The sequence below is a fragment of the Pseudorca crassidens genome, chromosome 7, assembly GCF_039906515.1.
Source record: "Pseudorca crassidens isolate mPseCra1 chromosome 7, mPseCra1.hap1, whole genome shotgun sequence".
NCBI lineage: Eukaryota > Metazoa > Chordata > Mammalia > Artiodactyla > Delphinidae > Pseudorca > Pseudorca crassidens.
The window spans coordinates 36,945,635-36,967,502 of record NC_090302.1 but is presented as its reverse complement, the minus strand read 5'-3'; the positions used below and the strand labels follow the sequence as shown (position 1 = coordinate 36,967,502).

The 21,868-nt window shown below is 53.7% G+C and overlaps 1 protein-coding gene across 3 annotated transcripts in view; it reads right to left on the bottom strand.

The window, feature by feature from the left end:
* Positions 1–3,302: 3,302 nt before the first annotated feature.
* The window catches only part of TLN1 (talin 1), a 32,196-nt gene continuing 13,630 nt past the window's right edge, over positions 3,303–21,868 (bottom strand). For all 3 annotated transcript variants that reach the window (XM_067743984.1, XM_067743983.1, XM_067743982.1), the window contains exons 18-57: positions 21,389–21,556; positions 20,904–21,198; positions 20,176–20,342; positions 19,189–19,317; positions 18,910–19,026; positions 18,694–18,807; positions 18,354–18,488; positions 18,057–18,185; positions 17,779–17,881; positions 17,433–17,641; positions 16,969–17,088; positions 16,566–16,763; positions 16,235–16,374; positions 15,958–16,051; positions 15,766–15,855; positions 15,529–15,651; positions 14,098–14,241; positions 13,448–13,609; positions 13,069–13,209; positions 12,794–12,975; positions 12,461–12,593; positions 12,142–12,243; positions 11,886–12,056; positions 11,651–11,800; positions 11,442–11,543; positions 11,243–11,362; positions 10,333–10,479; positions 9,996–10,162; positions 9,704–9,887; positions 9,488–9,613; positions 9,267–9,383; positions 6,202–6,387; positions 5,953–6,060; positions 5,322–5,427; positions 4,998–5,122; positions 4,771–4,896; positions 4,575–4,637; positions 4,282–4,464; positions 4,003–4,131; positions 3,303–3,873 (exon numbers count right to left, since the gene is read on the bottom strand). In XM_067743984.1, the coding sequence (XP_067600085.1) occupies positions 3,748–3,873; positions 4,003–4,131; positions 4,282–4,464; positions 4,575–4,637; positions 4,771–4,896; positions 4,998–5,122; positions 5,322–5,427; positions 5,953–6,060; positions 6,202–6,387; positions 9,267–9,383; positions 9,488–9,613; positions 9,704–9,887; positions 9,996–10,162; positions 10,333–10,479; positions 11,243–11,362; positions 11,442–11,543; positions 11,651–11,800; positions 11,886–12,056; positions 12,142–12,243; positions 12,461–12,593; positions 12,794–12,975; positions 13,069–13,209; positions 13,448–13,609; positions 14,098–14,241; positions 15,529–15,651; positions 15,766–15,855; positions 15,958–16,051; positions 16,235–16,374; positions 16,566–16,763; positions 16,969–17,088; positions 17,433–17,641; positions 17,779–17,881; positions 18,057–18,185; positions 18,354–18,488; positions 18,694–18,807; positions 18,910–19,026; positions 19,189–19,317; positions 20,176–20,342; positions 20,904–21,198; positions 21,389–21,556 (5,631 nt within the window). In that variant the 3' untranslated portion in view covers positions 3,303–3,747. The remainder of the gene's footprint in view (positions 3,874–4,002; positions 4,132–4,281; positions 4,465–4,574; positions 4,638–4,770; positions 4,897–4,997; positions 5,123–5,321; positions 5,428–5,952; positions 6,061–6,201; positions 6,388–9,266; positions 9,384–9,487; positions 9,614–9,703; positions 9,888–9,995; positions 10,163–10,332; positions 10,480–11,242; positions 11,363–11,441; positions 11,544–11,650; positions 11,801–11,885; positions 12,057–12,141; positions 12,244–12,460; positions 12,594–12,793; positions 12,976–13,068; positions 13,210–13,447; positions 13,610–14,097; positions 14,242–15,528; positions 15,652–15,765; positions 15,856–15,957; positions 16,052–16,234; positions 16,375–16,565; positions 16,764–16,968; positions 17,089–17,432; positions 17,642–17,778; positions 17,882–18,056; positions 18,186–18,353; positions 18,489–18,693; positions 18,808–18,909; positions 19,027–19,188; positions 19,318–20,175; positions 20,343–20,903; positions 21,199–21,388; positions 21,557–21,868) is intronic.

Sequence of the window (21,868 nt, the reverse complement as noted above, 5' to 3'; positions counted from 1 at the left end):
ATGTTTTTGGTGAAGGCTCCTAACTGACATTCTCATAGTCCCTGTTATAACTGTCCTTGTACCTGTTTGCCTCCTTCACTGATCTCCAGAACAGGGGCTGTCTTTTTCAATTCTGAATCCCCAGTGTAGCATAGCATCAGGCATAGAGTTGGCACTTGGTAAACATTTGCCGGGTCAATTTTTTGTGCACCAGGTTCAGAATTCACAAAGGTACTATGTGGATCTAGGGGAACTCATGGTCTAGTGGGCCAATTCTCAAACTTCATCTTAGAACCCCCATACACTCTTAAAAATTGAGAGTGGCGTTTGAAGATCCAAAAAGCTTTTGTTGGAGTCATATCTATCATATCTATCAATCTGTCAATACTTACCATATTAAAATGGAAACTAAGAAAAAATTTCAATATTTATTAATTTATTAAAAGTAACAGAAACAAACCCATTACACATTACCATGTTAAGATACTTTTAATGAAAAATAACTATATTCACCTCCCCAAATTAGTGAGAGCATGGCAGTTATTTTACATTTTTGCAAATCTCTTTAATATCTGGCTTAATAGAGGACAACTGGATTCTCAAAATCTACTTGAGCTTTCTATCGGTTGCTATGTATTGGTTGTTTAAAGTACCGTATAGGAAGAGAATCTAGTTTCACACAGATACGTAGTTGGAAAAGAGAATAGTATATAGCTGACCCTTGAACAAGACAGGGGTCTGTGAAGTTGTAAACCCATAACTTAACCCTCTGTATGCTCGGTTCCTTCGTCTTCATGATTCTGCAACCCTGGATTCAACCAACCGCAGATCACGTAGTACTGTAATAAACTAGTCCACATATAAGTGGACTAGTGCCGTTCAAACCCATGTTGTTCGAGGGTCATTGGTATTTGTAGCCTTTTTGTGTGATCCTGGATATTCTTCTTTGATGCTACATCAACACTTGACAGGTGGTATGCTCTTAAGGGTTAGTTGCAATGAAACTATATCAATAACCTTTTTGTACGTTTCATTGTAACCAATTAGTCTGTATTGCACTTTGGTTGGATCTTTTAGCCAGGGATAATTTTGTAACATCAAGCATTGGTCATTTGGAAAATGATTCACTGAGCTATGCAGATGTTTCAAATGTCAATACATTTCATTATATATTATTAAAAAAATCATGATGGTTTCAACAGAAAAGTTTAAGTGTGGGGAAGCTGTAAAGCTCATGGCAGAGACAAGTTTTCTAAAATTCTGGTTTTCACTTGAAAGCTTGAATTGGATCATTGGCAACAAGTACCGTCAGGTTTTTCCCTGAAGTGACACACTCTGGTTTTTTGTATTGGTTTTCGAGAAAAGACCTGCCAGATACCCAAGTCTGATAACCATGGTTTGTCTGTCAGTCATTCCTGCAGGTAAATGTGGCGCTCCATGAAAAAAGCAGCTAGTTCAGCTCACAACTCGAAGAATTGTCTAGGTGCTTTCCTTGAGACACCACCATACTTCGGTGTGCAGCAGAAGTGCTCTATGCATACTTCCCAGTTCATCACACAGAATATTGAAAAGACTTGTTGCTAAAGGACTAAGATTTAATAAAATTAATATTTTTTTACTGCCTCATCAAGGACATTCTTAAGTAAGAAGCCAGCACTTATTTCTTAAATTGCTAGTGCATGGTGGTGCAGACTACAATGACATTTGTAGTACCGTTTGAGCTACTGCCTTGATTTGTACTAAGGCAGTTTATCCACCAATGTTCTTGCACCGTCAGTGCAAATGTTGACACTGTGAAAAAGGAAAATAATGTCTTAGTATTATTATGAAAATAATCTTGACCTTATGGACCCCTGAAAGGGTCTTGGGAACCTCTAGGGGCCGGAGGGCCAACGACAGTTTAAGAACTGCTGATCTAATGGGTATTCAAGTCTCGCCCCAGAAGGCTCCCTGAGGCATCACTAGTGAGAGGTACGTGATTGGTCACAATTCCTGAGGACATGGCAGGGAAGTGGTAGCAGGAGTCAGCAGCTGTCCTGGGCTCATAGCTGGAGGAGTTCAAACAGTCTGGACTACCACTTGTTGGGGAAGTTTTAAAAGGGATTTGATCTCTAAGGTCCTCAACGATGCTAGGACATTGTATCCGGGGTTAGGGGGCCACAGCAGTACGTATTGCAGTTGCCAGTCTGCGTCAGAGAGGTGATAATACATCTGTTTTCCAGTGCTTAGCATGGGCATGGCTTAGTAAATATTGAATGAATTACTCACAGGCAACAGGAGTGATGGTAGGAAGTTGGCACCTCCCCTAATGGGCAGCCCTGGGGAGGACAAACTCATTCTGTCTACTTTAAACTTACTCTAATGGTATAGGAGTAGAAGATGTCATGGCTTCAAGGTGGTGACAGGAGGTGACAAGAGTAGCAGCAGATGGGCGGTAATTGTGTTCCACTTGGAGGGAGAAGCAAGGAAATAACTGGGCCCCAGGGCTGGTTAAAGAATCATGCATGAAAGTAGCGGCACATCTGAGAGGCCTGCCAGGTGGTCCATGCAGTGTGGGCAGTGTGGGCAGCGTGGGCGGGTGTGGAAGGAAGTGGAAGCACACAGCACCCACCTCCCTGACCGCTTCCCCCCACTCAACCTACAGGTTAGCAGGGCAGCTGGAACAGGGCTGCGAGCACCCGCCTGGCCACTAGGGGAGCTCTGGTCTCTGATTATGCGGCCTCACACTTGGGTCCGGCTTTTTCAGTTACTTTTGTTCTAGCGCTATTCTAGGCCGGTGCAGCAGCAAGGCCTGGGAGGGCCTGGAAGTGCCCAACCCAGTCAACAGTTGAGCCTACCTGAGGCAGCCTCAGGTTGGATTTTTTGCTTGTTAACTGCCTCAACCAAATCTGTGGCCACAATTCTCTTAGGTCCAGACACTTGTATCCATAGGCTTACTGTTTTCAGCAAAGCTGCTTTTTGAAAATTCGGATTTGGCGAGGGACTGGATTTGTTCACGTACTCTGAGCAGTGATGAAGCACAGAGTGTCCCTTGCAGCCACAAAGAGCAGCGGCAGCTGCTGTCCCAGCAACAGAAGAATGACACTTGGTGAGGCGTAGGCGCTGGCCAGTGAGCTGGGGACAACAGGAGTGCGACTCCTCGGGGACAGCTTCCCGACGAGGATGACTTCAGGGATCTGGGTGCAAGTAGGAGGAAGGGGCCTCGGGGCAGACTGCCGGTCTGCCCCCGCTCCATTTCTGAGCCAGATCAAGTGGGTACAGAACTGAATCCCACTCTCTCTGCCCTGCCCTGGGGGAACCTCCTCATGAAGCCAGGCAGAGGCTGCAGGCAGAATCACCTTTATTGGAGCATGACCTGTTGGGGGCTTGTACCCTCACGGCCCCCACAGCTAGCTGGGGGGTGGGGCTCGCCAGTATCAAAAAGGAGGAGAAGAGCGGAGGCTGTGGGGACTGGCTGGAAGCTGCTGGCGGGGTGCTGCGGGCTGGGGCCCTGGCAGGTTCAGACTGAGGTACAGCAGCGTTAATAATACTCTCGGAGCGTTAATACTCTGGGGAGGGGCAGGCACTTAGGGGGCCCTAGGGCATGAAGGCACTTGGATCCGGGAGGGGACAGGGGATGTGCAGTGGGACTGGGCAGGGCCAGGCCCGGGGTTTGGCAGGCACTTCGGGCAGTGCTGGGGTGGCAGGCTGGGCCCGACAGCCCAGAAGGCTTTGGTGGTGGCAGGCACAGTCTCTGGGCTGGGTCTGCGTCGAACAGAAGCAGCTGCCCTAGTGCTCATCTCGAAGCTCTGAAGGCAGGAACTTGTACTGCTGTTGCCGGATCTGTGCCAGCTTCTTCCGCGCCTCTTCCAGCTCTCGTTCCTTCCGAAGCATCTCTTCCTGGGCGGCAATGATCTGAGGGATGGAGATCAGGGACTCAGGTCAGTGCGTATGTGCCTTAGGGTTTAGGGTTGTTGAGACCGGCACGGGCACTGGGACCGCCCTGCTGACAGTGTCCCTCAGAGTGTCTGGCACAGAGCTTACCTGGGCAATGCCCCCAACCATCTTCTCCTTCACCACCACTGTCTCGTTCTCCTGCTCTTCAAAGGCTGCAGCCTTCTGTGCCGCCTTCACCAGGTTATCCGAGGCTCGTTTCACTGCGTTGCCGGCAGCCTGGGTAGAGAGAAGGCAGCATGAGTTGAGAACTCAGGTAGGGTCCCAGCTGAGAGAGTCCCTCAACTCCCTCACAGAAAGCATGCCTCGGGGGTGACAGTTTAAAGCAGCACAGCTCAAGGTACAATGGGATGGGTCAGGGTTCCTCACCTGAAGCCGTTTCATTGCCTCAGAGTCCTGGTCTGCCTTGACCTTGCAGGCCACGAGGAGCTGGGCTGTGGAGGCGGCGACCTGCTTGGCTGATGAGATGAGCTTCTCCTGGCTGGCGTGGCCTTGGACAGCTGCATTGGCTGCCTCACACAGATTGTTGGTGGCTGCAGCCACCATCCGGGCCTGAAACAGGGAGATTAGATTACAATATGCCTCTTGCTCTGGTCCATGCCCTCTCCAGCCTTCTCAAGTCTCTGAAGCTCAGAGGGATGTAGGGGGAGTTATACACTCACGGCAGAAATGAGGCCCTGGGACCACTGCCCATCATCCAGTGCATTGGCTGGAATGGCGCCCACCTGTGGAGGAAGGCGGGAGCCTGCTTAGACCTGTGCTCTCCGCAGGTCCTAAGGGCCTCCCAGCTACAGTGCAGGCAGGTGTGGACGGCAGAGCTGCTGCCGTCCCCTTTCTGCTGGCTGTCGGAGTCCTTACCTTCCCTTGGGCCACCAGTTCCCTCTGGGCGGCTGACGCAGCCTTCACCAGGGCACTGGTGGCTGCTGCGATGGACTTGGCAGCTTCTAGTATCTGTTCCTCGAAGTTCAAGGACTCGTCCGCCTCCTGCAAAGAACAGACGAAGGTTGCAGAGAGAGATGGAAAGTAAGAGGGGCTGAAAGTGCAGATGTTCTGAGGGTAGGGGCGAGGGAGGGAGCAGGACTGACCTTGGGTTTGGCCCGGGGCTTCAGCTGCTCCAGCTTTTTGGCTGCAGCCTCAATGGCAGCCGCAGCTCCCAGGAGCTCGTTCTCAGCAATGACTGTGGGGTCCTCTGGGTCCACCCATTCTGTTCCTAGTGGGACGAAGTGGGAAAGGAAGAGGCTAAGGCAGAGCAGGGAGGTCAGGGGCACTGGGCAGCACGGTTACTAGCACCGGGGCCTTGGCATCTGTGAGGACTATGGGCAGAGGCCAGCTCCGAGCAGACTACCGGAAGTAGAGGTCTCCCCGGGACAAGCGTCTCCCTTCCCTCCCTGCCCCTGGTCGCCCCTCACCCTTCATGGCCTCAGCAGCCTGGATGAGCTCAGTGACTGAACCAGCCACACGCTTTGAGTGCCCCGTCAACTGCTGCTTCAGTTCTGGGCTGGGCTTCTGCAGGGTCTGGGGAAGACGGGGGCAGGGAGCAGGGAACATCAGATCTTAGCGTCTACCTTGACCTTTGAAAAAGGGCGGATCAAAACCCTCCCCACCCCGCCCCCATTCCTAGACCGCTCCACACCACAGCCTCAAACACCACACAGCCTATGCAGGTGGACTCCAGGCATCACACGGCACACATGGTGAAGACAGTGGGGCTGGGCTGTGTGTCACTCACCGGCTGACAAGGAACAAGGAGAATGATGAAATGAGAAGAAAGAAGAGATGACGAGGTAGAGAAGGAGAAGGTCAGGTGGGAAGAGAGGAGAAAACAAAAAGAGGAAGAGATGAGTGGGAGAACCAAAGATGCTAAGACTGATGGGGCCCCAGTGGAAAGGAGACTTGGAAATAAGAACAGATTTGGGGAACAGATGGTGGCGTTGGGGGGGAGATTTGAACAAAAAATTAGAGAGCGGGGTCTGAGGCCTGTGGGAAGAGCACCGTGTGTTTAGGGAGGCTGGTGTGAGGAGCAGACAACTCCCGCCTTACCAGCAGCACGTGGTCCAGCAGTTCCAGGTAGCCATTGGCACATTCCTGGCCATAGTGCAGGGCTCGAAGCCGCACATCAGGGGCCACTTCTGGGTGGTAGGCTGCTTCCTATACCACCGGGTAATAGGTTAGCTTTAGGATCCTTTGGGAGCTCCCAGTCCCCCAAGTCCCTACAGTTTCTCCCTACCATGTTCTGCCCTAAAGCTGCCTCACTGCCTCAAACTTCTGCCTCACCACAAGGATGTCTACCTTGCAAGCCCGAAGCATATCTGCGATTGCACGGCGACTTAGATTGGCTGTGGCAATGACATCCTCCTGGCGACAGGAGTTCCCAGCAGCCACAGCCTTGGCTGTTGCCATGGTGATACCCTTGGTCATGCGGATGAAATCTTCCGGGGTAGAGGTCTTGGCAGGTGGCTCTGGGGAACAGAAGACCTGTTGGGGGTAGAACAAGAAGAAAAATTCCACAGTAAGTGAGGCTGTAAGATAGCACAGCAGTCATGTGATTGGTTTATTCATCCATGTGTTCACTCAACAAGCATTCACTGAATATTTATCATAGGTCAAGTGCTTGGAGACTTTCACACGTTCACAGCTAATATAATAGAAGGCAGCTGGTCGTCATTTCTGACTGAAGTGATCAGGGAGAATTTATCTGTTTGAAATTAAAGAAGTACCTCTGAGCTGGGTTTTCATTCGTAAAGTAAAGAGAAGCCTTGACCGGGTGAGTGGTGAAGGTGGGCAAGGAGCCAGGTCTCAAGAAATATAGATAACAGGAGGGCTTTTTTTTTTTTTTTGCGGTACGCGGGCCTCTCACTGTTGTGGCCTCTCCCGTTGCGGAGCACAGGCTCCGGACGCACAGGCTCAGCGGCCATGGCTCACAGGCCCAGCCGCTCCGCGGCATGTGGGATCTTCCCGGACTGGGGCACAAACCCGTGTCCCCTGCATTGGCAGGCGGACTCTCAACCACTGCGCCACCAGGGAAGCTCTGGGAGGGCATTTTAGGTAAGTGGTAGAGCATGAATAACCAGGACATCAAGTGGGAGAGTATCAAGGAATGTTCCAGAATACACGGATGAAGGAGAAAAGATTGTTGGGGTCTTGAATATCAGAATAAGGAAGTTAGAATTTCATATAATATGTAAAAGTCATAAAAATATTTTGATGTATGTGTTCATCCAACAAATTACTAAAGATCAGCTACGTGGCAGATTCTGTGTGAGGTGCTAGGAATGCAATGGGGGATAAGGTAGACAAGGCCCTTGTTCTCGTGGAGCTTACAATCTGGTTTTGGATACAGATTATACATAGGTAAATGAGCAAAGAAACTAGACTGTGAAGGAAAAAAAGAGGGTGCTGTGATGAGAAAGAAAAAGGAAGTCCTTTTTCATAAAGGTGGTCAGGGAAGGCCTCAGGAGGAGGGGATGTTTAAGCTGAAGCCTAAAGGAGTAGAAGGAACCAGATGTTCAAAAAGCTGGAAGAGAGCAAGAGCAAGGGCCTGCAGTGGGCAGAGCTGAGAATGCAGTGGGCCTGGGGCCTGGAAGGGGAGGAGAGCAGGGGCCCTGGGGCCTGGGAGGCGATGGTAAGGAGAGTGGATTTTACCACAGATGCCAGGGCAGTCACTAAAGGGTTGTGAGCACTGAAGTGACATAACCTGATGTATATTTTTAAAAGATAATTCTGGGAATTCCCTGGCGGTCCAGTGGTTAGGACTTGGCGCTTTCACTGCCATGGCCCTAGGTTCAATCCCTGGTCAGGGAACTAAGATTCCACGAGCTGCAAGGCACGGCCTAAAAAAAAAAATTATTCTGGCTACCGTGTAGAGAGGATGGACTGGAGGGGGTGAGTGGAGTGGGGAAGCAGGGAGATTAGACAGACACTATCACATAAACACAGCTAAGGACCGATGACGGTTTGGACAAGGTGGTGGTAGCAGAGATGGGGCAAAGGGCAAATGAGATCTATTTGGAGGGAGCACTAAAAGAACTGCTGATGGGCTCAGATGTAGGGAACGAGAGAAAGATGTTAGAGCTGGGTTTCTATCTTTAGGAACTGAGTTACTAAGAGGTGCCACTTACTGATATGGGAAGATGAGGAAATGATCAGGTTTGGGAAGCAGAAAGTTAGGAATTTCAATTTAGACATCTCTAAGGAGAGGCGAAAACAGAAGAAGAGAAAGACGAATTTAGAAGTTAGAAAGATGAGGGACTTCCATGGTGGTCCAGTGGTTAAGAATCCGCCTTCCAATGCAGGGGACGTGGGTTCGATCCCTGGTCAGGGAACTAAGATCCCACATGCTGTGGGGCAACTAAGCCCACGCGCCACAACTTACAGAGCCCATGCGCCCTGGAGCCCACGCGCTCTGGAGCCCACAGCGAAAGATCCCGCATGCCTCAACTAAGACCCAACGCAGCCAAATAGATAGATAAAAAGAAAAAAACTTAGAAAGATGAGTAGGAAAGATGAAAGTGACAGAGACTGAAGGCAGGGACACCAGGTATAAAACTGGCACAGCAGTCAAAGTGAGGGAGAGTGCTGCCAGTGGGCCCGGAGAGGAGGGATGAAAGGAAAAGAGAACAGAGGAGGGTGGCTGGCAGGACCTGGCGATGGCCTGAATATGGTGAGTAAGGCAGTGAAGTCAAAGATGACTGAGGGAACCTTCAGGACCGGGAGGCTGTTACCATCGTTAGTGGGAAGCAGCACGTCAGGAAGAACAGCTGGTTGGGAGGCACTGCATCTCGGTGCTGACGTCAAACAGGCAGTTGGAAATAACTAAACTCAGAATTGGAATTCAACTTGTTAGAGAACAATAAAGAGAGTGGTTAAACTTGCCAAAGAAGAGGATAGAGTAAGAGGGCGATATGTGCAGTTCTGGGAAGGCCTCTACATCTACTAGGTTGAAGGTGATTCAATGACGACTACAGAAGAGACGTGGGAGGCAAGAGAAAAGCCAGTGTCAAGAAGGCCAAAGGAAGAAAGGCTTTCAAAGAGAGGCTTGCTAAGGGAGTCAACTGCTTTGGAAATGTCTGAAGAAGATGAAGGCCAAGAAGCGGCCACTGCATGTGGCAACTAAGAGGCCATTGGTGACCAGAGAAAGTGGGGGGATGAGAGGGAGGTGTCAAACGCTAGGGAGGAAATAGGTGAGGAAGGGGAAGACAAGAGTGCAGCTCGTGGAAGAAGTCTGGCAACGAGCAGGAGACTGTGTATCTACATCTGTGTGTGTGTGTGTGTGTGTGTGTGTGCGGCGCAAGTTCACAATCTATCACGACCCTGCTCTCCGACCCAAGTCCCCGATGCCCCAGACTTGCACTCACCGCCAGTTCCTGCCGTATGTGCTCAGTGGTTGCCTCCAAGGCCCGTGTGCCTTTGGTGGCCTCATCCTCCACAGCTTTCACAGTCTTAAGCAGTGATGTCACATTGGTCACCATCACCTGGGGAGCATCAGAGGAGGGAGGGAAGGAGGGATCATTTTAAGGAACAGGAGGAAGCACAATGATCCGCTCCCTCCCCAGAAGCAGCTCTCATTTCCTCCCACCTTGGCAGAGTTCTTGAGCTGCCACACGGCGGGGTCATCCCCAACTTTGCCAGCTGCAGCCTTTGTTGCACTGATGAGGTCTCCCAGGGCCTTGGCCACATCTTTCACTGCATTGATCAGCACCACCTGTGTGGGGGAGCAGAGGCTCTGGTCTGTGGGAAGAAAAGGGGGAACAGGAAGTGGTTCTGGCCAGAATTAGGGGTGTGAGTTGGATACCTGGGTCTCTGGGTCCTCGGCTCCCAGGCTGGCTGCACCCAGCTTGACCACGTCGGCGAGGCGGGTGATGGTGGCCACAGAGGACTGGGCAGCCTGTGCCAACTTCTCCTGGCTCCCAGCTGCGTTCTGCACCAGGACCTTGGTGTCCTCCACCAGCACCTTTGCAGTCTTCAGAATGCCCTCTCTGGGGGAGGGTCCGGCCCAGTCAGCTCTTCTCAGGCCTCCCCTGGCCCCTCCAGCCTCTGTGGCCCAAACCCCGCCCTGCCTCCATGAGGCCCAGTGCCCTCCTCACCGGTGGTCAGCGAAAGTTTCAGCGCCCTCTCGATTGAGTGTGCCAGCGGTAGCGAACATGATGGTGGTGTCGAGGTCGGCAATGATGCCGGACACAGCACTGGCTGCCGTGATGCAGGCCTGGGTGCCACGATTCCCGGCCTGGAGCGCAGCCAGCACGTGGGAGACCTGGGGGAGGAGAGTCATGTGGCGACTGTGGCCGGTGTCCCGTGAAAGGGAAAGGTCACCGGTGTCTGAGAGAAGGGACGGAGGAGAGGGCTGGGAAGGCTGGAGGAGGATGGGAAAGGCTGCAGGGTTGGGGAGCCTGGCCCTCAGTCCGTGGGGATGAGCTCGGTCACCTTCTCAGAGACTCGCCGGGCGCACTCTATGAGCTCCTTCTTGGTGTAGGCGTCACTGGGGCTGCACTGCAGGGCGCCTGCCTTGGTGGCCAGAGCAGCACAGCCGTGTCCCAGTTCCTGAACCCGGTGCTTGATGTGGGCACCTATCTGTGAGCAGGTGAAAGAGGGAGATGGATTTTACGAGAGGCGCTCGGGTACGTCCAGTGTGCTCGGAGGAGTCACTAAGGACCTAAGAAACCATGCACTGCAGACTGAGGAGGTAGTGAGAAAAAGCGCCCAGCACAGACTTGTCCTGTTTCACAGCCTTTAGTCAGGAGGCCACCTCCCACACATGGAAAATACTGGCCTGTGGGCACCAGCTGTGAGGACCTTGTTAAGCACGGTGAGGAGGAGGGGAGAAGCACTTCATGCTGGGGTATCTGAGTCAGAGGCCACGGCTTACAATTTGGCCTGTGCGCGGTGCGGTTGTGGAGGGGTTTGGGGCTGGGGATTAGGTGTGTCACGCTAAGATCCATTTTTACTTGCTTTCTTGGAAAGCCAGGAGCTTAGGGAAGGAAGCGCTTCAGGGCTTTACAACAGAAGAACCAGGAAGGGAATACAGGCTTGCAGCACAGCAGAAAAGCAGCCACAGGCCCAGAAGAGGGTCAGCAGAGAAACAGCGGCAGACCAGGAAAGCTCTAGATCCTGGGCTGTCTCCTTTATGCCTGTGACCGAAGGCTTTGATGCTGTCCCTATGCGGAGCCCTGATCACTCTTTCGTGGAGTGGCCCTGAGGAGGAGTTCCCCTTTCTATGAAAGATCAGAGGGGGCGAGGGTGGGACAGCCCCAGAGGCTGACATGATGGAACAAGGGGCATGCCTCTGGGGTTTCCTGTGAGGCGCTGGGGAAGGTCACAACTGCCTCCAAGTTACCTCTTCATTTTCAGCAGCCACAGCTGCAGGCTTGGCCTGTGAGGCCAAACGGCCATAGTCACTGGTCAGCTGGTTAGCGAGAGGGCCCAGCTCCTCAGGGCTGGTGTTTGACTTGGTTACCTGGAGACAGTGGAAGAAGTGAAGTTATGTCCAAACTCGACTTTCCAAGAGCAGTCCTCTTCTTCTCTCCCAAACTCACCATCTCCTGAACGGTGACAGCAATGGCCTTGGCTGTCCGCACCATAGTTGTCTGGTAATCCACGAAGGAACCTTCTGGTTCACCCATTGGTCCTTCATCTAGCTAAGGGGAGAGAATGGGGGAAGAGGAAAGATTGTTGGTCTCTGCCACTGGGCTTAGGGACCCTGGTCCACAGTAGGCTCTGTCCATGGGCACCCCAAGACTCCAACCTGGTTGATGGCCTGGGTGATGGAGTCCACCATGCCGCCGACAACCCCGGCAGCACTGGCTGCCTCGTTGAGGGTGGCTGTCAGGTCCTCCACGGCCTCTGTCATCATCTGTACAGCCTCCTCCAGGGCTTCCTGGGTGTGAGCTGCTTGCTGTGGGGCAGACTGAGTGAGCTGGGGCCCAGCTGTTCCTGCTTCTCTTACTGTAGCAGCAGCCTCTCAACCCGGCCCTCAGTACCTTGGGGTTACCGCCAGCCTCCTTGGCCGTGTACAGCAACTGCAGGGCAGACTCGGCCAAGGTTTTGGTCTGGTCCAGGAGTGCCATCTGCTGAGGATGACTCAGGGTCTTGGAGGCAGCACCCACTGCAGCCAAGGTGAGTGGCTCAAAGTACTGGGCCATCTGGGACACCTGAGGCAAGGGTTTGGAATGGGTCAGCCGGGCCAGGTACCCTTGTTTACCCTATCCCGGTCTCCCCACGTGTCTCCCCAGGTACCTTGTGTCCCAGCTGGGAGGCTTCCGCCCGGGCAGCACTGGCCAGTGGCTCAATAAGATGGGAGATCTCCTGCACTGCAGTGAGCATCTGGGTATGCAAGGCCTGGGGAGGAAGCGAACTTTAGCTCTGACTGTGACCTGCAAAGGGACCCTCTAGTTGCACAGGACCCCACTCTTCCTTCCACATCCAACTAACTAACCCCCTTGGCATGTTCCATACCCTCGATGTTTCTATGAAGCCCATTCCCAGATCCCCCACCTTCCTCAAGCCTGCCATCGCTCCTCCCAGACACCTTTCACAGAACCCCGTTCCCCCTTACCTCTTGAGAGATTCCCTCACGGGGAGCAAGCTGCTGGCTGATTGCGGCAAGGGAAGCCTGGTCTAGGTCCCGCAGACAGCTGTTCAGAGCTGCAATGGCCGCCTCACACTCCAGCTGCCCTGGAGCCTTGTCCCTGCAGACACATCACAGGCTCCAACACCAAGAACGTCCCTTTAACATAAGGCTAGCCTGCCTTTCCCTGTATCCCCCGAATCTTGGACAACAGGTGTTCTCCAACACCATCCCATCTCATTGCACCTAAGTGCCCACCCCTCCATTCTGTCACAACGTATATCCCCCAGTCACACCGGTTCTCCAGCCCGCCCCCTGTACCTCATGCTTGTAATGAGCTTCTTGATGGAGTCTGAGACAGTACGGGAGTGGCCAGCCAGCACCGACCAGCGCGGGGGGTCCCGGGGATTGACTGCCAGGGCCCGGGCTGTCTGGATTAGGCCCCCGGCACTCTCCAACATTGTCTTGGCAGAGATCACAATGGGCTCCATGGCAGCCCGGCCCTGGGGAGAGGGGAAGCAGGGAGGTGAATCTCAAGACTCCTGGGAAGATGAAGCGGCAGACGGCCCATCCATTCTGCCTTCACCCGGCCTCACCTCGGGGCTGATCTGGGCGGGAACGCTGGAGAACTCAGGGTTGGACGCAAAGGCACTCAGATTTTCCACAGCCTCCAGCAGCGGGGCTGTTGCTGCTCGGCACTGCGCACGGTTCTCCTCTGTGAAGGCCCCGTCCAGCGCCTGAAAAGAGAGTGATGGGGAGGCCCTCAGGACGGACTGGAGACAAAGGCAGTGCAGCCCAGGTCTCCCTCCTGAGCTTAAAGGGTGTGGGGAGAAGCTGGTGATGACCAGCCTGGATAGGACAGGCCTTGCGCTCAGGCAGGTGGGATTTGGTAGAAAGCCTCAGGGAATGACAGGGGGTCAGGGGAGAGAAAACTGGATAGGTCAGGGAGAGGCTGAGAATTCAAACACCGGGAACCTTGATGGTTTTGACAAGATTGGCCGTGCTGTTGGCCACCTCCTTGGCCGATTGTACGAACTGGCGCTTGGCTGTAGGATTGGCAGTCCGGGCAGAAGCCAGGCGGCAACTGTTACACAGTGCAGATGTGTGTTTGGCCACAATGGTGGCTGCAGAGAGCACCTGAGGAGACAGAAACGTGGAAGAGCCCCAATGAGGGCAGGAGGGAAGTGTCCACTCCAGGGAGCAGCCCCTTTCGCTTGGGGGATGTATAGCAATACCCTTGGAAGTCTAATTAGGAAAGACAAAGTCACCTGAAAAGTCAAGATCTGGGAGAGAGAGATACCCAAAGATGAGCATGAGCAGGGTGCGGGGGAAAGAAAGATGAAAAGCCGACACACTGATGGAGAAATAATACCAGGCTCTGTAGGAGAGTGAGCTCAAACATCCGTAAAGAGGTGGTGAACTTGGCAGTAAGTGAAGGAACAATGAGAAGCACGGCAGGAGAAGACAATGACCCAGAGATGCTGTGGGTAGGGGGGTCAGAGCTGGGGCCCCAACCTCTCCTTCCCCACATGTCCTGCATCTCCCTCTCCCCCTCACAGGGCTGGTCTGTCCTGGCTCAGCAGCCTTTCCCAGGCTTGTCCATGGTGCCTGTCCCTTTGAGTTACCTGGGCCTGGGTGCAGCCAGGCTCTCCCAAACTCTGACAGGCCATCTGAATTGCCTGGTTTGCTCGGGCAAACTGCGTGGGCTCCACCAGCCCTTGCTGTCCAGCTTGGCTATTGGGGTCAGAGACGCCAACCAGATATGCAGCCTGGGGAGAGAGAAGAGGTGGGGTGAGGAATAAGGAATATTCCTTAGGTGGGACTCGAATAGCGATAGTGGGGACAAAGGGGAGCAGGGCTAAGTTTAGTGGCCAGGGTTCTATGTGAGTGGAGGTATATTAGCTAGCTATAGTTACACTATAAGAGGGAAAAAAACCTCTCCTGTTTTGTTAAATTTGTTCAAACATTTCAGAAGATTAAAAAAGTAAAAAAAAAAAAAAAGGAAAGACACAAAATAAGGTTTTTATTAAAATTCTATATGTATGTGTTTGTATGTTGGGTCTTAAGGTGAAAAGTACTGCTTACTGTAAGTGGCAGTAAAAAAAAGTTTGAAAGCCCCATACACACACACACAAAACCCCTTTTAGAGATAGTTGTAAAACTATAGAGGGTGTTAGGCTAATTAACACTTATGATACCTCCAAGCTTCAGAGATTTGGAAAGGGGGAAGGGATGGGTATAATGGTTGCCAAAATCTGTTTTTGCTTGGAAGACCATCATAAGGTTTGATTCTTACTTCACCCAACACATGGTAGCTTTGCTTTTTCCTCTTCATGCTATTCCAGAAATAAGTTAAACCATATACCGCAGGCCACCCAACAGAACAGGACACGGGGAGGTAGGGCGACTGAAGGAGCAGGATGATAGGCCTTCAGGGACACAGTCTGAGATGATGAGCTCTCAAGCCAGTTTGTTTTAAGGATTCATATACGAAAGCAGAATACTCTGAGCTAATAGGTCGTTTTACACTTCATAATGTAGAAAAAGGCAAAGTTAAGTGGTGACGCAAGTAACTGGAAATTTAGTCCCTGGTACTATTCTAATAAAGTAACAATTATGTGGGGACTTCCCAGGTGGTCCAGTGGTTAAGACTTCCACTGCAGGGAGCCCAGGTTCGATCCCTGGTCAGGGAACTAAGATTCCACATGCCTTGCGGCACACCCCCCTGCCCCGCCCCTCCAAGTAATAATTATGTGAAGATAATTTGCATATGCTAATCAGCATATACCAAGAAAACTGGGTCTGGAAACAGCCCAATGATTGGACAGTGTAACCATACCTCAAAGCACCAGGGCTCAGGGGTGACAGTGATCAGAACTGCTGGTGTTCTATGATTGCTGACAAATATCTCTACTTTAGGAGGGGGAAAGATCCCCAGTTTCCATACAGTTGGCTTTGCAAGCATAACTTTTTGAGTTTTCTGCAAGTGTGTCAGGCTGCGAGGAGGTGGGGGAGGGAAAGCAGGGGCATTCCAGGGACCATCTCAGGAGCATAACCTGTGCAGCTGCCTCGGTGAAGCCGCAGAGGGCCTTGGAGGCTGTGGCAATGGCCTCCCCAAACTCTGGCAGGTTTCCGTTCTTGGCATTTTGGGAGATGCCAGTCATGGCCTCACCCAGTACCTGAGGAACACAGTGTGTCAAGAGAGTCAGAGCCTGTCCTCAGAGGGACAGAGCAGCCCCCGGTTAGTTCCATCTTCCTGTCCTCTGCCCTCCTGGGTTCCTGGGTGCACTTACCTTTGAGTTTTCCATGACACTGTCCAGGCAGCCAAAGTAGGACATGTCATTGATGGGCTGGACTGGGTTCTCTAGGAGTTCCCGGACCGTCTGTAGAGGGGGAGGGTGAAGTGAGATCCAAGACACCCCCCTCACCCTCCAACCAAGAACCCTTTCCTCAACCTCAACCCCATTTAGCCTGACAGGGCCCACCTCCAATTCCCGCAGGGCATTGTCACACTCTTTCTGGCCGGGCGCCTGCTGGGTGCACATGGTGATGAGCTGGTTGATGCTGTCAGTCACTGCCCTGGGAGGAAGAGAAAGTCAAGTGAATGAGCGCAAAGGTCATCATTTCTGCATCCTGTACGTGTAGGAAGTCTAGCCATTTCTCTTTTGCCTGGAACAACTCCTAAGCCAGGGACTTCTCATGAGATGTCCCCTCCCCAGTCTCTTCAACATTCTAGGGCTGGGCTTCCCAGCTCCCACGTACCGGGCAGCTGCAGCCAGCTGACTCTTGAGGTTGGGGGCTGCAGGGTCTGTGGACAGGGCTTTGGCGGCCAGAAGAAGTTTGCTTGAAGACATGGAGATGCCCTTCAAGTTGGACACAACCTGGGCGCGGTCCTCCTGGCTCTGTTGAAGGCAAGAAGGTCAACACATTGTCCAGTCCTTTCTTATCTGTCTCTAAAAGGGATCTTCTGTCCCAGACACTCAAGTACTGCTAGAGACTGGGGAGGGGAGTGAGCCAGGAGCAGGTGAGGACTCTGTGGTCAAAGAGATGCCTCTGATCTAACCCTCGAACAGGACCCAGTGCCTCTTCGTACCGGAGCCTGGCCTGCCATCTCCACACCAGCTTCCAGGAAGGTGCTGAAGTCCTGTCCGAATCGACCTGAGGCTCGAGCCAGGTCCTGAGGGGTTCCCCGAGAGGCCTGCACCAGTTCTGTGGCTGCCTGATTTAGCCCAGCAGCGGCTTCATTCAGGCGGCTCTGAGCTTCTTGAAAAGTCCCGGTGCTGGGGGGAAGCTGCAGGGTCAGAGACAAAGTCAGGTGCAAGAATGGGAAATGACATGAGGGAGAGTCTGGTAGAGGAGCGCTGAGAGGTGGGCACAGAGCCTGGGGGCAATGAAAGGGGATACATCTGGGAAGTCAGGGTCAAGGAGAGGTCCAGAGGTAGAAGCTTGGAGTCCTTCATCCTCCCTGTGTTCCCCCCACACCCCTGTGCTCCTACCGAGTCACTCAGGAGTCGCTTGCTGGCATCTCCTACTGCTCTCAGGGCATTGTCCACATCTCGCTGACCAGGCAGGCAGCTGACGCAGCGGTTCAGGGCCTGGGTCACTGCTTTGGCCACCTGAGGTGGGAAAGGAGACAGGGGTTGCCAAAATGGAAACAACTGGGAGATCCCCTCCTCCACCCATGGGAGACTCTGAAAGTGAAAGCAGAAAAGGGGTGTTTTAGCTGAATAGGCCAGGGTATCACATTAGGGTATCAAGCGATGGTGACCAAACTTCCCCAAATGTGGCTTTCAGCTAGGCCCCTGCCTCAGTCTAGCTAAGACACTTCTACTAAGACTGAGAAGGAAGGGCGGAATCCAGAGAGGAGCTGCGGTGTCGATGAGACTCTTCCCCCGTCAGGGTGGGCCTTCTGATGGGATCTGGGGGAGAGGCAGGGAGTGGCCCTGTCCCAATACCTGACCTGCGCAAGCCGCTGCTGGCTCTCAGGGTCCCCTGGATGGCCAGCTGCCTTCTTCGCCTCCTCGATGAGGCTGCTGGCCTTATCCAGTACATCACTGGCTGTGTCAAGCACAATGGCTTGCACCGCAGGATCTGATGTCAGGGCAGCTACGCCCCTGGCGGCTTGGGCCAGTGACCGCAGTCCACCTGCCACATCCCGAGCTGCGATACCTGGGGAAACAAGGAGAGACGAAGGAGGGGAAAAGGCACCGTCACTGCCAGGCCCTGCTGCCAGTGGCTTCCTCCGTACAGCTCCCATTCCCCCATCCTCCTCACCACGTGCCCCATTCCCAGCCCTGTCCATGTACCTGCGTAATTCTCATTGCCCTGGGCAACCTCCCCCAGCAGCTGGGCGATGGCGGAGCTCACTGCTTTGGTGCTGTTGCCCAGGTCCTGGGCACACTTCTCCATCTAGGGATGAAGGAGGAGACTCGGGATCAGGCGCAGGAGGAACTGGGAAGAGGGAACCTGAGCAGCTATTCAGGGACAGCTGGCAGTTTGAGTGAAGGTTCTGGGCAGCTCTGGGGCACGGGTGAGAAGGAAGACCTCAGGGTTTGAGAAAGAATGAGGTCTTTCGAATACCTACCGTCTCCCCAGGTAAGGGCTTAAGCTTGCCATCTCGAGCTGCTGCCTTCACTTCCTGCAGATCTCTCTCTAGATTCTGAACCACACTCAGAGCAGAATCCATCTCCAAAGGCCCACATGCTTCCTGAGCCTACAAAGATATGGGGGGCGGGGGGGGGGGGGTTGAGGTGTAGGAGGTACACTGTGTCTCATTCACGCCTCAGGTTACACAATTACCCATTTTAGGATATTCTGAACAGATTCTCCATCAGCCTAGGACTCCCCCCTCATCTTCCAAAAAGGTAGCCAGCTCCTATACCTTCTGGGCAGCGGTGCGGAGTTCAGCCAGCGCGGTGCCAAGGTTTTTAGCACACTGACTCAGCTGCATGGCCGACGCCTGGTCCTGAACTGTTGGCACTGAGGCCTTCGCGGCTGCCACCATCTTCCCACCTGGCTGTTGGGGAACAGGTAGGCAGATGAAGTGTACCATACGCCCTCTGGGCTTGGGTACAGGGACTGATGACGGTCAGGATGTGGTGAGCACTGGGGCTCAGTACTGGGAGAGAGGCTATTGGCAGAGATTTAAACTGATTAAATCTAAAGGTCTCATAGAAGAGTGGGAGGGGTCTGGTCTGAGTGGTAAGCGGAAGATGCCTTGCCTGCAGGAAGCTCTGGCTGGCAGCGATGAGGGCTAGCTGCGCACTGGGACTGTCAGGCTGGGCTTGGCTCCCTCGGACGCCCTGCACCAGCAGTGGAATCTGCTCTGCCACAGCCTGTAGGTGAAAATGTCATCAGGGCCACCTCTCCGCAGGCTGGGGGAAAGTCCCCCATCTTCCATGCCTCCTCCCGCCCCCACGCGCTTCCTGGTGTCTCACCTTGCAGCTCTGCATCAGCTGTGGCTGGGGGCCGGCAGAGGCCTTGGGGGTGGAGGCTGCATGTTGGGCCGCAGCGATGGTCTGTGTAGCTGAGGCTGCAGCCTGCTTGGCTGCATGCTTTAAGGACAGAATAGTGAGGACGAGGCCCGGACATTCCTATACCCTGTCCCTGGCTTACCCTGCCCGTGCTATCCCCCAAGGAAACATCAGCGTCCCCACACATCCCTCCCAGTTTCATTCCTCCTAGAGCACCTACGCTGGCTTGGTTCCCAGCCTCACCTCCAGGCGCTGCACCAGCTTCTTCTTGATGGCATTCTGTGCAGCTGCGTTGGTCGCCATGCGGAGACCCTCAGCTGCCTCCCGCAGTCGCTGCTGCTGCTCCTCACTGTCAGGGTGGGCGGCTGCTCCCTGAGAGGTGGCGAGGGGACAGTTACCACCCTGCGTCCCTGTGGACCCTAAATAAGCTCTTCCCTGACCCCTCCAAACTCAGAGGTATCTTCCTGAAGTCATTTCTAACTACCCGCACTGAAAGGTAATCATAGTTGAGACGAGCTACCTCAGGCAGGCAAAAGGGGAGCCTACAGGGGCTCTGGCTTCCGTCTGGGATGCTGAAATCCCTTTCTTGGGTAGAACTGTTTCTGCTTCCCCTCTCTGGGGAAGCAGCCGTATTTCTTCCCCCCTCCCCACAAAACACCACTAGCAAACGGGGGTGAGCAGGGCTCTCTGGGACAAGGATGCGGTTTAGAGCAGGGATCTCAGGGATGCCAAAGCAGGGGCCCTGGTTACTCCTGCAAACTGAAGAGCCCCAGAGCCCAGGGAGCCGGGAATCTACTGGCTTCTTCCTGACAGTCCTCTGCACCCTTGTGTCCCTGTGTCCCACCGCCTTGTCTTTCTCTGTGCTGCTAGCAGCGGATCCCCTGGGACTGAAGGCCCGCGTGCATTCACAGGAGACCAGGAAGCAGAGGGATTCAGGAAGCAGACAGGTGGTGACAGCAAAGTAGGGCAAAGTAGGAACCGCAGGCCTTGGTCTTAGAGGAAGAAAGAGGGTACAGTTTCCTATCAGTCAGCAAGGACTCTGGGAGTCACACTGGCTGGAAGCGGGGCGCCATCCACTCACCGCCTAGGGGCGCATTTATTTCCTCAGTGCTCCTGTATTTGTTCTCTTGTATCTTCTGCTTTTCACCTCCCATAAGTGAGGGTGACTCTCTGGACCCTTCTACCTCCCTACAGGGCCCAGTCTGGGGGTGTGCACAGAAGGCTCTCTACCTTGGCAGCCTCCACCATCTTGGCTGTGGCATCGGCCAGGATCTTAGCGGCGCTTAAGAGCTTGCGGGAATTCTCCAGATCACTCTCCCCCTCGGCATCAGCCTTGATGGCATTGACCAAGTCAGAGGTGGCTTGGGCTAGGATGCGGGCCTGTCGCACCATCTCACCTGAGAGCGTAGGCACAGTCAGCGAGGGGAGCCAGAGACACTGAGAGGGTGTTGGGGGTGGAGGATAGTGGTGCAGGCAAGGTGGGTAGGGCTTTTAGGGACAGTAAGGAGACACAGAAGTTCTTGAAGTGATTTCCCTGGAGTTACTGTTTCCTGGGTTTAGGATCTTGGAAAGGAACAGATTTCCTGGTGCGTTCTGATGGGAGGAGGGGCCGGGGGACAGTCTCCAATGGGCATTTTCCGTAAGTAGTCTTGAGAGGATGAGACTCTTTGTGAAGGATTTTGGGGGTTAGGGAGTAGAACGGGGATGGCTATCTCTTAATAATATCATTTTCCATCTTTTTTTGTGTACACGTTGGTATGTTCTTTAAATACACCAAGGAGGGCAGAGTGGATATCATATTCCTGCTTTACAGACGGGGAACTGGAGATTTCAGAGATTAAACACCCAGCCCACTGTGCTGAGTGCTTGGTGGGGGGGTGATGGGTCTGCAAGGGAATTTCCAGTGGACTCGGGGAACCTCACTGGATTCTCTGTCTTCCCAGGGGGGCTGTCCTTACCAGCATCACCCATGGAGCTAAAGATGTTCTCGGTGACAGTGAGGATGGTGTCAGTGGCCTGGTCATAGCGGCCAGCAGGCCCAGCCCCTGTGGCGTGGGCCCTCACGTGCTGCAGCAGCTCATTCAGGGCCTGGGTGACAGCTGTAGCCGCTGCTCCTACTCCCCGCAATAGCTGCCCATCCTCTGTGGCGGCCTGGGAGGCGGACACACAGCCCTCCACGGCTTTGGCCACTAGTCGTCCGGCCTCCACCAGCTGCTCTTGGCAGACAGGGGAGCTGATAGTAGGAGCCACCACCTGTGGGCAAAGTGAGCGTCAGAGATGTAGGCGAGGGAAAGGAGTCGTGAGGTAGGGGTGTCTGTGGTGTTCACAATAGTTATTAGGTTGGGTAGTGAGGCCTTGGGGGCCAAAGAGGTAAAATGAGAGGCTCTTGTGTGTGTGGTAGCATCACTCCTAGGCATAGGCTGCAGCAACCTTTGGGGCTCACCTTGGTACAGGCCACCAGCTGGGAGGTGGACAGGGCACACTGTGTTGCTGCAGCAATAACCTGGGTCTGAAGCCCTGAGTCCTCTGTTCGCTGGGCCACACTCTTGGCCTTGAGGACCAAGGCAGCTGCAGCACTTGCCACGGCCTTGGCTAGCTGCATGAGCACCTCCTGTGAGAAAACAGCAGTCAGCATGGCCTGAGATCCAGCTTGGGATCCACGGACCCTTCTCAGAGGCATAAGCTGTTTCATTAGTCCCACCGACTCCAATCACAGAACAGTGTGCGCAGAAGCAACCAGAACCTACCCCAAGCCCCTGCCTCGAGCACCAAGTGGGACAGAACCCCCACCAAGGAACAAACCCACACCAAGAGAAACAGTGTCTACACCAAAGGGAGAAACGCATGAGGCGGATACACTCGGACGGCAATGGGGAGGGAGGGTGGGCAGCGCTGTTACAATGGGATGGAGGGAGGGGTCCCT